The sequence below is a fragment of the Camelus bactrianus genome, chromosome 9 (assembly GCF_048773025.1).
Source record: "Camelus bactrianus isolate YW-2024 breed Bactrian camel chromosome 9, ASM4877302v1, whole genome shotgun sequence".
Classification (NCBI taxonomy): Eukaryota; Metazoa; Chordata; class Mammalia; order Artiodactyla; family Camelidae; genus Camelus; species Camelus bactrianus.
The window spans coordinates 33,556,123-33,571,322 of NC_133547.1; the positions used below are offsets into that span (position 1 = coordinate 33,556,123).

Genomic DNA, 15,200 nt, shown 5'->3' on the forward strand with positions numbered 1-15,200 from the left:
ATTAGGAGGTGAAGGGTGACTTTAGGAAATTAGGAAGGAGTGGTCTTTAGAGAAGTAGAAACAAAATCCAGGAGCAATGAAGAGAATATTCAAAGGAGGGAATTAACTTCTTGCTGACATATTAAATAAAACGATGCATGCAGAATGTTCCCTGGGCTTAGAGTAAGCAAATCCAGAGAGACAGAAAGTACATTAGTGATCACCAGGGGTGGAGAGGGTCAGGGAGAGAATGAGAAATTATTACAAATGGGGTTCAGAGTTTCTGGGGTGGTAAGAATGGTTTGGAATTAGTGGTATGAATTGTGACTATACTAAAAAACCACATTATGAATATACTAAAAAAGGCACTGAATTGTTTGCTTTGGAAAGGCTAAAGTGAATTTTATCTCAAAAAAAAAAAAAGTCCCTTGGGCTTAGCAATATAGAGATCATTGGTGACCTTAGTGAGAAATGTTCATGGCATGGATGAGGGAGGAAACAGAAAGGAGGAGAGTAAGAGGTGAGAGGAGAGAAAACGGAGGCAGGAAATTGAATGATTTTTTTAGTCTTGTTTTAAGAGAAGGCCAAAGTGAAGATGGTGGTGGAAGGGAGATGTAGAGTTAAGAAAGTTTTGGATGTTTTTTCTTTTAAAGATGGCAGGGACCTGAAAATTTTTCAGTTCTATTGGGAAGGATCTGGGAGAGAGATTTGCAGAGGAAAGAAATCATCAATTGTGTTGAATGATGATGTAATTTCACAGTAGGACGGGATTTTTTGAATTAATAGAGTCTGGTGTTTTCCTAACCTTCCCCTCCATTTCATATAACGATGTAGGTGAAACATACTCTCAGAAGCAATCTCCCCAAATCAAACTTGAACGTTTGGTGTCTTGCTGGTGTCTTGCTGCCTTCCTGGCCTAACCGTTTGCTTTCTGATGGTTCTAACTCCATTGGGTGGTTGAGAAAAATCAACAGGGAGGATTGATTTATAAAATGGGAGATAATACTGCTTTTCTAGAGGAAGATCTCTCGGGTTCTTAAATGTACTTTCAATCTTACTATAGTCATTTCCTTCATTCTCACTTCTAGAAGAAGCCAGTGCTGCCACTTCCTGAGCCTTTGGAGAATTCTCTGGTGTTGGTGGGCTCGATTCTCTGATTTTTCCACTGTCGCCTTAGTATTCAGTTTTCTCGGTCCTCTAATTTATTATCGTTATGTATCTGATTTTCAGCTTTCAGAATTTTATTGCTATTGTTTGTTCCCTTATTCTCCCTGACCTTGTTGGAGTTCATGAAAAAAAAAAAAACTTAAAAATCTTTTTAGTGGGGTTTTGATAGATCCATGAGTTCAATCTGCCACCTTTATCTCTTTCTCTTCTATCTCAAGAGAATATGTAACATGTTTTTGTGTCCCTTCACTTGTATGGTTACTCTCCTTGGACTGTGTAGGAGCCAGGTGCCACCAATAAACCATTTCTCTCTTGCTCAGTTATGGGAGCAGGTTTGGGGAACCTATTTGGCTTCACGTGGCTGTCACGAGGATTACATGTATGAAGGCATCTAAATTACCCAGCATAGTAGGTGTTCAGAAAAGCTATGTCATCGACTTTCCCCAGTCTGGAGGAGGTGACTTAATTTTATTTTACCCCTTATTGTACCTCAGTCTGTGAACTTCCACCTGTCTTTTTAGCTTGCTGTGACTGCTTTGTGTCCTGATTGTGTCAGACGGTGTGTTAAGTCTCCCTTTACCCTCAGGCCTGCGCATTTGACCACCAGGTCACCAGAGCTCTCTAAAACTAAGTTGCTCTAAAAACTTACAGGCTGAAGCACTCAGTTTGTAAAAATTGTGGCTGTGCTCATCTCACCTGCTTTGCAGACAGCAGCAAAGACTGGGTCTGGAGCTTTTCTCGTAACTTGTCTGTGTGAATTCGTTTAGCTGAGCCTTGGTAGGAAGACACACGTGAGGAAATAAGGAACGCTTCCAATTATTATCATTTCCTTTACTCTTTTTAAATACAGAGAAGCTTTTTTTCCCTAAATTTTTCTTTTGTTTATCAAAACTATAGTTTTTAAGCTTGAGTCTGTGGAGCGAACTCAGAGAATCAGTGAATTTAGATGATGAGAAAATATGTCTTTATTTTCACTCACCTTATAACTTATAAATTTACATTCAATTATAAACATTGGAAAGAAACTATAGTTGTATTAGGATGGAAATGACTTTTTCACAATAGAAATTACAGACATTTTTATGTACCATTATAGTGGTTGCATATATCTTAAGATTTTTATATTCATTCCTTCTTTAAAATTGTAGTTGTTATCAGACCTGCTACCAGGTCTTATTATATATAAATAAAAAGTGCATTTATGGTATTATAAATTTGTTTTTTATATTTTGATAACTTTGCATTTAATTGCATTAGCCTTCTATTATTTCTATGTGTTTCATTTGATGCATTTAAAAACATTATTCTGAGAAAAGGGGTTGACAGCCTTCATCAGATTGCTGAAGGGGTCCACGGCACACTGAAGATTCTGAACCCTTGTCCCAAGGAGACAAGTTCCTAAAAAGGAATGTGTGGTTATTTATATAAACTGGTATTTTGTCTTAGATCCCCAGCTACTCTTTTCTCTGGTTTAGTCCATTAAAATTTGCTTCTTGATATATGGTTTATATTTTTGCAAGATATTTGAAAAGGAGACTATTTTTCACTGACCCATGAGTTCAGATGATATTTTAAAAAAAGGACTCTTGAAATCAGGCTTTAATATCTAGAATAACCCTTCCTTAACAGAGGTTAGCTGAAGTTTCAGAACTTAAACATTTCTGTTAAGTGGCTTTGCTAACTTACTATTTTTAAACTAGGTCATCAGGATGCTAAAACCCAGTGATGTTGATGTTGCATTTCAGTTTGAGGCTCAGCAGCCCTAGGTTGAAGTTACCTCGGATGGTTGTGATACAAGACTCGGTTTTATGTTAATTATGTATTTAAGCCCTTAAGGGTAATTTTCTCCCTATGGGCCATTTTTTGTGCACCACCCGCCCCTCCCCCGACCTTGGACCGACTTTGTGTAGTGCATTTGACTTTGTGATTGGCAGGTGCCTGACAGTTCCTTCAGGTCAGCAGTGGGGGCTGGGCAGAGCGACTGAAAACCTTGAGGTCAAGTTTCTTGCCTTGGACACCTCAGAACATCGCTAGTGTTAAAGCTCCAGTGCCAGTTCTTGCTAACTGACCTGAACTTGATACTTGAGTTTTATGTTGCCTAAAGCAGGCCTGCTAAGTTGCTCTAAAACCTTAAATAAAGGATGAAGCACTCAATTTTTGGTGTAGTAGGTCTCCTCTCCTTTGATAGAACACTTCATGGTGCATTAGAAACTCTCCTGGATCCTGAGAGGAGATTGTCTGGAAGCATGACCACATTTTCCATAGCATTTTTTTTGGGGGGGGGGGAAGGAGTGGGAAATGGCAGTTGTAGCATTTAATCCATGAAAATAATTGCCAGGTTCTGCTGACCTGCATACATTGTCCCCCTTAAATTTTTACACTTGTATTTGCTGTGTTCCTGACAGGTGATTGTTCCTCTGTCTGAATTCCTCTCATTTTCATGTACATTTCACTTAATGAAACAGCCACTATTAATAATAAGAAGAACAGTCATAATATTTATCCAGCACTTCCTTTATGCTAGGCACTGTATGAAGGACTTCATAGTTTTTAATGTAATTTGACAACAACACTATGAATGGCAGCTACTGTCAGGAACTTCACTTCACAGATTAGGAAACCAAGACTGAGACCAAGAGGTAAAACAACTCTTGCCGGGGTCTCAGCCAGTACGTGGCAGAGTTGGAATCTGAAGGCAGCCCGACGCCGGAGCTCAGGCTCTTAAATCTCCTTTCTCATGAACTCAGCCTGTTGGATTAGTGCAATTTCAGAAGTGCTTCCGTTAAACCGTAGGAGCAGTTAACCAGTAGGACCTGATGCGTAACATAAGGTAACCACGTTGACGTCTGTGAAGCCAAGCAAGCCTGTCTCCATGGGACTCTGGTGTTTTATCACTTGAATGTAATAAATGCATGTTGTTAATGTGATGTTGTTTTGTGTGTTCGTAGGGATGCTTCCTTTGGAAACTGCACTTACAATCTCACCATCCTCGACTGCTTGCAGGGAATCAGAAAGGTAATAACAGCCTCCTTGCTGTAGCTGACACGGTAGTTTGACAATGTGAGAGAGGAATGATGTCAGTATCGCTGTTTGTTGTTGGAGAGAAGAGAGCGGAGGCAGTAAGAAGGCAGCTTTCCACTTCTTGACCAATGATTGATCTGTGAAATACAGACCACAGGGCAAATCGGGGGGGATTTTTTTGGGGGGGTTACCCTTCTTAGAGAAGCGGAGGGGTCTCTTTCTCACATACACTATCTGTGTTACGCTTCTGTCTGCTGCGTGCCCGTGACCTTGCTTTGTCACCTGCTCAGCTTCATTATCAAGCTAGATCTCGGTGTGGGAGAGACAGGAAGTTATCTAAGCCACAGCTTCTCTGTTAGCGTGGAGAACATTTCCATCTGTTTTTCTAATTGGCTAGTATTACTTGCCCATGAAGTAGTGAGTAGGCCAGATGTTACTATCTCATTTTTACAGATGAGGAAACAGCCCTGGAGAGATTAAGTCACTCTCAGGGCCGCAGGGAGTTACTGGGAGGGCTCATTCCAACTGGGATTTCCATATTAAGCTGGAGTTCTTTCTAATATTGTGTCTGGGTATGTCGTAAGTCAGTGGTTGTCAAAGTGTGGGAAGCTGTGGCAGGTGCAAATTCTCAGACCTTATCTGAGACAGACTGAACCATAAATGCTGGGAGTGGTGCCCTGCAGTCTGTGTTGGCACAGTCCCTCCAGGTGATTTGATGCACTGTAAGGTTTAGAGTCATAGTTATTTAGTTATTTATAGGTACTATGGAGAAGTTAACCTTAAAGATTTTTGAGAACTTTGGAACATGTGTTAGAAACATTGATTTACATTTGGAGAAGTCATGCATGCTGTACTGTGAATTCTCATGAAGGTTCAAAGTACATCATTCGGTCTCGAGCATATAGCCATGATTTATCAGTCGGGGATGTAAGTGCACATAACCCACGGGCAGGGGTCATCCTGGACTGTAAACGTAGTATCAGCAGTGAGACTTGTTCCGGTTTCTTTTCTCTGATGTAATATAAAATTGACTTTTTCCTGTTTTTTTTAAGTTGAGAAAATTGGTAGGATAAACATGCTACTTGTTTTATGTGTATGTTTTTGACTTTGATATTTCATTTTAAAATGAACTAAAGCTCTGTAAAACTTTAAAATCACTATCACATGTTTTTGTTTTTGCTTAAAAACTATCAAGATAATCTAGCCCATCCCCTCTTGCAAATAATATCACCAGCCCACACGTCCAGTAGCATCAGTTAAGAATCTTTATGGAAATATGACAGTATATAATCCACAATTATAGCATTTAAAAATACGACCGAGGTGGGAAGAGTTATTTGTTTATTGTTACTGTTAGTGTTATTTTGCCTGTGCTGCCATCTGGAACAGGCTGTTCCTTTTATAACACTTATGAGATTCAGAAGGAGTTTGCATTGCAATATCCCTGCCTGTTATTATGGCAACTGGTAACTTGATGTAGACATTTATGAAATCCTTCCTGTTGCACTGGAAAGGTGTGACTTTGTTCATGAATACGGTTTTCTGTAAATTTCTTGTGTCATCAAACGTTGGGGTTTATCTTACCCAAATGTAGATGGGATTTTAGAGGATCTGACAGACTGTTGAACATGTCTTTAAGCAGCTGGGACACATTGCCCCTCTGTACACTCTTACATAAAGCACTGTGTGCTGGGCTGATTTTGTGAACACAAGTACCATACGTCCTAAGAAGGAAGGTTATATATGTGTGAACTACACACAGAGGCATACACAAACAACACACTTTAAAGAAAGAGGCAGGAAAGTGGTAGTTCAGGGTATATTTTTTCATTGTTTTCTCTAGAATGATGCATATGGGTGAAGTAAGTTGCTTTGTTTAAAGGTGAAATAATTTAAATAGACTGTTCTGCTTATCCTGTCTAAACCAGTGTTGTCAGAATTTAGTATTTCTAAGAATCACGTAGGAAGACATGTTAAAAATGATGATCCTACCCGCAAAGAATCTGGTTTCCTAGTTCTGGGGTAGGGCCGAGGGAACTGTATTTTAAATATGAATTACCTTCGGTGCAGGTGGTCCGTGTCCTGCATTTTGAAAACATTAGTCTCTAAAGTATTTTCAGAGACAGATGTACTAAACTTGGCTTAATAGTTTCTTCTATTTTTAATGACTTGATTATATAACTTTTAAAAGTAACTGTGGTTTTGAATTCTAATGGAATCTGTATCGCTTCATGACTTAATAAAAAAGACTCTGTCCTCTTCAAGATATTTTATCTGAGCAAGCCAGATTTTTTTTTTTAAAGTTCTAAGTCACTGGTTATAAAAAAGAAAGGAGTATGAAATTTTTCTTTGTGTTGTTAACAAGATCAGTTCTTCCTTCTAAATTGTAAAAGTAGTCAAGTACATTTTTACTTTGTCAGGAATTATCACCATAAAACAAGTTCTCTCAGCATAAGAGTTTTAGGAACAAATAAGGGCCTATTAAGTAAAAATGCCCTTTTTACTAAATATCTCATTAATGATAAAAGGAGGATAAAACCTAAGAATAATTGATTTTTCTTCTCTTATTTGAAAAGTTAATCGCTATTACATATTCTGCCATAGTTAGGTATGACTTAATTGCATAGTTCCCAGTAAGTTTTATCAATGCATCTGCTAGTGTGTTCCATTTTATATACCTAAATAATTTTACATACAAAAACAAATATATATTAGAACTCAAGAGGGATATTTTGTGGGACATACTTGCATATTTTTCTAAGTGTTTAGTCCCACTTGTAACACAGTCTCAAAGCAAAATTGCAACTGTTAGATGACTTCTAGATATATTACAAATCCAAGGTTTCACCTTCAGATCAGTCAGAATCATTTGGGAGCAGGAATTCCAGGAACAGCTAGACGCCTTTATCAATGCCACATGGAAAAACTAATTCAAATTCTGCTTTCAGGGATTACAGCATGGATTTTTTGACTTTGAGACATTTGATGTGGATGAATATGAACATTATGAGGTTTGTACATTTTAATTCTTTGCAAGATATAATTTCATGTTGATTAAATTGTTCTTTTTCCCCCTAGCATTCAGGTGTTGGAAATTGATTGGATGCTAAATAAAACATTCTGCAGTTTTCTATAATTGTCGGTTTCATCCTTTTAGCTTTGGCTATTGCCTTTGAACCCGGAGTCATCAAAATTTTAGTTTAGGAAAATGCCATATATCTCCATATCATCAAACTTTTATTGACAATTACCTTGCATGTTTAGTTTATAAGAAAAAATGATTTAAAAGTATAGGTTGGTAGTGAAATCATGTTACTTCTATTTTAAATTTTAGGTCTTGGTTAAAATAAAGTCAGGTTTGTGCCTTATAATATTTTTGACTGCATATATTTTGCTTTGAAATATGGCTGAATTTACTCAGTTCTTAGTGTTGGCTGAATTTCTTCCCACGGCGTGGTTCCAGAGCTTTCGAGCAAGGTCTTGCCTGCTCAGCGAGGCAGAGTTTGGGCAGAGGCTGTCCAGGTTACACTGTCTAGAAGGAGGTGTTGCAGAGCACTTCCGGAGTCGTGGAGGAGAAGCCTGGGAGTCATTAACTTTTCTTGAAAGATGAGATGCCTGTGGACTCTGAGGACGCTGACCCTTCTGTGAAAGTGGGCTCATCTGTTGGGGTTCTCCAGAGGAGCAGTAACATTTATCACTCTCCTTAGCGAGACGGGAGTAGCCCTCATATTCTGGGCTCAAAGTTCGGGATGTGTCTATTTGGATATCCTGCTGACATGTCAAACTTAACACGTCGGAGAAGGAACTCATCATCTTTCATCACGACAAAGGCTTCTGCTTTGCTTGTCTGTGTCAATGTCATCACCATTCTACAATCACCCTAGCTCAAGACTAGAAACGTGTCTTTTTCCCCCTAATCTAGTGAGATTTGAGCTCCTGTTGCTGGTCTGCAGGGTGTGCTTCATCTCTCTTCCTTTCTGTTCTCCCTTCCTTGCCTTAGCTCGGGTCGCGTATCCCCTCCCGTGGACTGTTACGACCGCTCGCTAACGAGCCCTGGCCCTTCTCCTCTTGGTCTTTCATGCGCTTGAATGAGTGATCTTAAAACAGAACTCGTGTCTGGTCTCGTCTTGGCTCCAGACTGGCTGCCCCTGCTATTGCCCCATTGGCTGAAATGAGGATGAACGCCTGTGTCCTGGCATTCTTAGCTTTGGAGGAGCCCCAGCGCACCTTGCCAGCCTGTCTCCTGTTTCTTCCCTGTTCGCGCTCTGCCTTCCAGCCCCGCCCGGCCGCTGCCTTGCTGTTGCTTGAGTGTCCCTGTGCCCGGGCCGAGCTCTTTCTCCCAGGTGCCTGTCTCCTTTGACATTGCCCTCCTCCACTCGGGTGTGTGAAACCCTACACAGATCACCTCTCACTCTCCACAGGATTCTCTCCTCCTCAGTTCCACGTGTCACAATTTGTGCCTTCCATTTTTCTTACATCTTGGCCATTTGCGTGCAAGCTTTATTTTCCGTCTTAGATTTTAAAGTCCTTGTGAGTGGGGCGTGACTAAATGGAAACTCTGTACTGTGTTCTTGGATAGAAAGATTTCACATCGTAAAACTGCCACTTCTCCCAAAATGAATACATTTAGTATAATTTATTGAAAAAAACTCCACATAATTTCTCCTTCTTCCTTTTAAACTATCAAAGCATAGCTATTGTGGCATTTTTAGTAGTGTCAAAAGAAAAAAATTCTGCCACCACCCCCCTTAAAAAAAGCTAGAAACAAAAAGATGATGTACTTATAAGGGGGAAGTTTGAATAAATAACCTGTAGTACATATATAGCATGGAATACAATGTACTTATTTAAAAAAATTGATTTGAGCTATACCACTTGTCTTGGAATGATTTCTATTATATATTGATGAGAAGAAAGGTGATACAGAAGAGTGTTTATAATAGAAGCCCCCTTATTTAAACAAACAATAACAAGCTCCCTCTCTGCCCATGCGTATATACGTGTGTCTGTATTATCTGTGCAAAGGCAATTTCCTGCAAAGCTAATGAAGTGTGAATTTTAGAGACCTCCCCCACTTCCATGGGAACCTTTTTTCAGTTCATCATTTTGTATTCTTTTCTTAAAATGGGCCTCCAAATTAGATAAGTTTTAGGTCCCCCCAAAACCTGAATCTCTGTCCTAGAGAAAAATATATGACAAAACACTAAAGCCATTTCAATTAAAGGTGAGATTGGGTTGGAGGTCAGAGAGGGAGAAGAAGGATCGTAAGCCTCAGTAAAGAGAGAAAACCATTGCTGTCTTATTTCTCCTTCATCTTTCAAAAAACTTTGATAGTGATGTTGAGAGTTCGTTGAAAAAGCTATTGAAAAATCTGAAACATAGCACAGTTCTATTCTTGCGAACCAACCAGCCAACCCAAAATCTAGTAGAAATGTGGTCACACCTTAACCTGCATAAACACCAACAATAACAACAAGCCAGGTCATGGGAGGAGAGGAGGCAGTTGGTGAACCTTTGAAAAGCTTTCTGTCGAATGACTTCCTTTTGAGAATGATACATCCATTCTCTCACAACGCCTATGAAATAGAAACTCACAAATAGAAGTGTGATCAGCATGTAGCAGGCATTTCCTAAATGCTGCTTAGAGAGAATAAATGGTTAAGTAACGGAGTTCTCTTCCCAACAATCTGTCATGTCTTGTCAGAACTTCTCCCACTTTGCTCTGCTTTGCTGAGTCTGGACATTTGGTGGACTGGTGGAGTAGCTCAGTTCACATATTTCATTAGCTCCAACAAAGTCAGTATTCCAACGAAGTTTGTAGTTTCCAAATAAAATGTTATCATTGGTAGCAGATTGGGGTAATGTAAGGCTTAGATGATAAGGCGATGGTCACGTTTAAGCTTTTTCAAAGGCACTTCTTGACTTAACCACATTTAATACATAATATGACTCAAGAAAAAGCCTAAATTAATGAAGCTCCATCTCTATGTGAGATTAAAAGGGAATCATGATAAGAATGCTGCTTAAATGCTGTTAATGACAAGGGTGGCAGAACACAGGAAAAACTCTGCAAAAGAGTATATCCATCTTTTTCCTGCAATTCATGGGGTCTAGAGCAGTGCTGTCCAATAGAAATACAATAAGAATCATATAGATATATATACACTTTATAAATATATAAAATTATCTATATTTTATATAGATAACATATAATACATATTTAAAATATTCTAATAGCCACATTTAGATACAGTAAAAAGAAATGATGAAATTAATTTTGATTATATATTTTATTTAATGCAGTATACCAAAAATATTCCTTCAACATGTTATCAATATAAACATTATTAATGAGGTATTTTATATGTCTAATTTTGAACTAAACCTTTGAAACCCAGTGTGTAGTTTACACTGCAGCACATCTCAGGTTGGCCTGGCCACATTTCTGGTGTTTGGTAGTCATACATAGCTAGAGGGCAGATTCTGCAAGATCAGGCTGGCCGATGAGCTATCCTAGCCCCTCAGAAGGACATGAAGCCTAGGATGAGCAGAGCAGATTGCATCTCATTGCTTCAGGTGATCTAATTGTTCACATAGGAGTTAACTTCAAGGCTCTGTTCTATTTAGAAGGCTTCAGTATCTCAGGGTCTTGCTTTATTTTCACGTGACTTATATGTAGTCCATTGTATTAATTATTGATAAACAAAAGTATCTTCTCAAATATGAAATCAGATCTTTTGCCAAGCTGCTGTGGAACTGTACATTCTTCATCGTTGCCCTGATCAAACAGATACTTCTGGGAGCTGTGCTGTGAAGGTCCAGTAAAGTCACTGCAAGATGGGCTAAAAGCTTCTGCTAAGAATCAGACCTTCCCAACAGGTTTTTTTTATAGTGTTCTCAAAGAGCTTGAGAACTAAGAGCAGCCACTCCTTTGAAATCTAACCATCGATCCGTTCATTTGAAAAATAAAAACAGACCTTTTCCCCTAGGGAGAAACAATGAAGATGAAACAGCCTGAGTATTTAGTCAAATTACGTACCTGTAGGTGTGTGAGGAGCTGTGTCCTCTCTGGTAGTAAAGCTTCGCGGTTCACGCTACTGCAGGACAGTGTTCTGCCTGTGAGACCCTGAAGTAGCGCCTGTACACAGAGTCTGCCGTCAGTCAACTTCTATTCTTTTTTGAGGAAACTATCCTGACCAAGCAGGACCTTGTCTAAACACCACCGATCATTAATGATGCTCCTGTTGAGCAGTCATTGTTCATCAAAGAGAATTTGAAGTTGGGCCTTGAGTTCCTGATTTTGGTTGTCCCCCAAACAGAACAAAAAGGGACTTACTAATGTTTACCGGAAGGCTTCCGCATTTGCCGATGTCCGCAGGTTGGCCGTACACAGATGCGCTCACAGCAGCACCCTGTTCCTAGCTGGGGGCAGGAGAGAGGGAGAGAAATGCGAAGAACCAGAGCTTCCGTGGCAGCGTTTGGGGAAGCCTCGCCAGTGAGACTTGCCTGTATTACCCCATCTGGAATTTGGCCTGTGCAATTTTCAAGGAGTGGTCTTAAATACCCTTTTGGGGATCAGATGCAGCTTAAAGTTCATGTAAAATCTTCTTCAAAAGCTAAGAAATTACTTTGACTTCTTTCTTTGATCTATTTCATATCTACCATTATTTTCTTTCCTCCATAAATCACTCCTTTTTTTTTTGTTTTAAGAAAAAAAGCGTTCTGTGAAATAATTTTGTCAGTATGAGGCTATTTCCCGGAATATCGAGTTCTTATTGACTTGACCCTGTGCTTTTACACGCCGGCAAACCTGGGGCCCTCCTGTGCTGCAGGTTACTTGATGGACATGGTTGGAGCTGTGCTTGGCTTCTGCAGGCCTGATGACAGACAGACCGGTTACTGCCTGTTTGAGAGTAGAGTCAGCACAGGGCGTCCTTTTGTTCCTCCTGTCACGGCACACGTGGAAAATGTGATAATATTTGATCAGCACCCTGTGATCACAGCTCACAGCTCACAGCTCTTGGCGACTGCCCCGGCACGCTGGCTGCCCCAGTCCCTGCCCAGGGAACTCCATTCTTTTACACCGACTGGGACACTTTGTTCTACAGAAATAACAGGGTCCAGGTAAACTCATGTTCTGTGAGAGCCAAGAAGCGGCTTCACACTCTTTATGGCCTCAAGATTGTAACTTTTCAGTTAATTTATTTTTTTGTTTTTATTTTTTTGGACTTCTTTTTTTATTGAAGTATATTCTGTTTACAATGTTGTGTTAACTTCTGGTGTACAGTGATTCAGTTATACACATATATATTTATTCCTTTTCATATTCTTTTTCATTATAGACTATAAGGTATCTAATATAGTTCTCTGTGCTATACAATAGGACTTTGTTGTTTGTCTATTTTATATATAGTAGTTAGTATCTGCAAATCCCTAACTCCCAATTTATCCCTCCGTACCCTCCTTTTCCCCTAGTAACCATAGTTTGTTGTGTCAAGACACAAATGAACTTATTTACAATTCAGTTAATTTACTGAACATTTATTAAGTACTTCTTGTTTGCTTGGTATATTTGGTAGGCCAATTTTTTTTTTCAGGAGGCTTTCTGTAATTTTCCCTCTTCAGATGTGGGGTTCTTAAGCCTTTGTTCTTATCACCTGCTGTCCTAGATTCCCGGCGTTCTTGTGCCTCATTCTGCAGACGTTATCCCGTCTGACCCTTCCCACTGGCTTCTGTCTGTAGGCTATGACATCGTCTACACGGAATTTCGTGCTGATCTATAACAGGCTGAATGTGGAAACTTTTGCTCCTGAGACATCCTAGCAACTCATAAATCATCACTGTTGCTGTCTTCACCTGAAGGCTGCTCTTCTGAGAAAAGAGCACTGCTATTCTATGAGCTAATTTCGCATTATCTTGGCCACATCGCCTTGTAGCCCATCGGGAACTATTTGTGAGAACGTGTTGGTGGGTTCTGGATGCTTGGGACTGACTCTTTCTTGAACCTTGGGCCTCGTCCATCAAGTCCTCACATCACTCTCAGAGTCTGTGTTTTAGAAATTCAGTCTGATTGTATCACTCCCCTGCGTGAAGTCCTTTATGGGCTCCGCCCTGCCTGAGAGTGTGGAGGAAATGCAGACTCCTGAATGTGGCACGAAAGGCCCTCTGGACATGGGATCGCCCCTTCCATACTCCGTCCTTGTCCCTTCCCTCCTCCTCCCCACGTCCCCGCAGGCTCCCAGGGGGCAGTGCTTCTGCATTTGTGCCATTGCACTGCCCTTGTCCCCGCCTCCTCCCTGTGATCCTTTCTCCTCTGCTAACTCATTCTTAGCTCAGTGGGAGCTCTTCTCACACTGCGGGTGTGACACTGTTTACACACCTGTGTCTTCCCTGCACCCCAGGCACTGAGGTCAAAACCCTGTCTTACTCGTCTCTGTATCAGTAAGTAACCCCGGAGCACAGTGTACTCAGAGTGGGCAGTCGTTAAATGTTTGTAGAATGAAAGAACTAATGAATAAAGAGTGAATGAATTCTAAAAACAGAAGCAGAGCACGTTTCAAGATATTTATCTAATTTGTTAAAAGTAACTACTTTTCAGTGGAAAGCGACCATACATATTAATTAAGAATCCGTTCTGATTTTGCAGTAACACTCCCGGGGGGAAATTTATTGACTAAGGTGGACAACTTCTTGAGATGATGTTTCTTTCTTTGATTACCAGCCAATCTATGCTGCAAGAATGAGTTGGTTTTTAAAATTTTTAAACCAGTCATTTGCAACACAGATTGCTAGAGATTGTAATCTTCAACCAGGGCTTGCGCGTGATGTTGATTAGTTGAGTATATGAACAGAGACTGTCCCCAGGTTGACTGTGTCATCCTTCATTGCAGTTAATGAGTAAATCGTCGAACCGATCTGGTGGTGCAGACTGCCGACGTTGCCCTTTTGTGCGTACCGTGAGAACTAGTAAGGTTTGTCAGGCCTCTCATCTCTCAGTTTGTCACCTCAGGTCAGCAGCAGGAATGATTGTGGAACATCTGAGGTGTGATGTTTCAAGGCTCTGCTTTGGATTAGAATTTGTACAGCAAACCAGAGTGTACTCTGGATGCTGCCTGATCTGCCTGCTACTTGTTCATGGATTATGGGACTGGGAAAATGTGAATTCCTGCCAGAGGGCCGGGGTCAAGCAAGCTCCAGAAGGCAGGTGTGCGGGCTTGTCCTCACACCTGGAGGAACCAGGGAGGTGTGCCTCCCACGGGGATTTGACTATTCAGAGAAGTATTAGAAGCATTTCCCTGGAGCCATCCTGTAGTGTTGATTATACCTCTCCAAGCACACGAGGTTAAGGAAGCAGGATTCCTTCCTGGACACCGCCAAAGTGGAGGGACCCAGTGTTCCCACGTCTGCTGATGCGCTGCCCCCATTGCTGGTTCATAGATTATGTGGGTTCCATCTATAAAATGTTTTGAGGTCTAAGATACTTAGCATGTTTTTTTTTTTCTTCCTCTTTAATTTTTGTTTGGCCTCTGACCCTTCTTTTACCTCCAAACTTCTTAAGAGAGCAATCTTGACTCTGTTTTAATTCAGCCAGCCAAAGGCCAGTTATGATCTGGTCTTTACTTTTGCAACTCAGGTGAAGCTGCTGATGCTCTTACAGGAGTCAGAGAAACCACATGGCTGTGCTCCGTCTTCTTCCTGCTTGATTTGCTCCGTGACCGCTCTCGAATTCTAGAAACTCACTTTCTTCCCCTCACTTCTTCAGTTCTGTCTCCTGCTTTTCTCCTCCTGCCATCTCTGGCCGTGTGTCTCTGGCTCCCTTGCAAGTCCTCTCTCGTCCTTTGCCCACCCGAAATGCTGCTGGTCTCTAGGGTCCTGTGATTTCTGGTGGGACACATTCTCCATGAATGAGGGGATAGTCTCCAAGTTTCAACAACCACGTATGTGCTGATGGCCTCAAATCTTAACGTCTTGCATACTGGAATGATGCCTGCGAACATGCACTGAATTCTTGCTCTCTGTGATTGCGTCAGCAG

The 15,200-nt window shown here is 40.7% G+C and overlaps 1 protein-coding gene across 4 annotated transcripts in view; it reads left to right on the forward strand.

Annotated features, from left to right (window-relative positions):
* Window positions 1-15,200, forward strand: part of CDC14A (cell division cycle 14A) — a 141,638-nt gene that overhangs the window by 64,794 nt on the left and 61,644 nt on the right. For all 4 annotated transcript variants that reach the window (XM_074370046.1, XM_045513257.2, XM_074370047.1 and 1 more), the window contains 2 exons: window positions 4,095-4,161; window positions 7,116-7,178. In XM_074370046.1, the coding sequence (XP_074226147.1) occupies window positions 4,095-4,161; window positions 7,116-7,178 (130 nt within the window). The remainder of the gene's footprint in view (window positions 1-4,094; window positions 4,162-7,115; window positions 7,179-15,200) is intronic.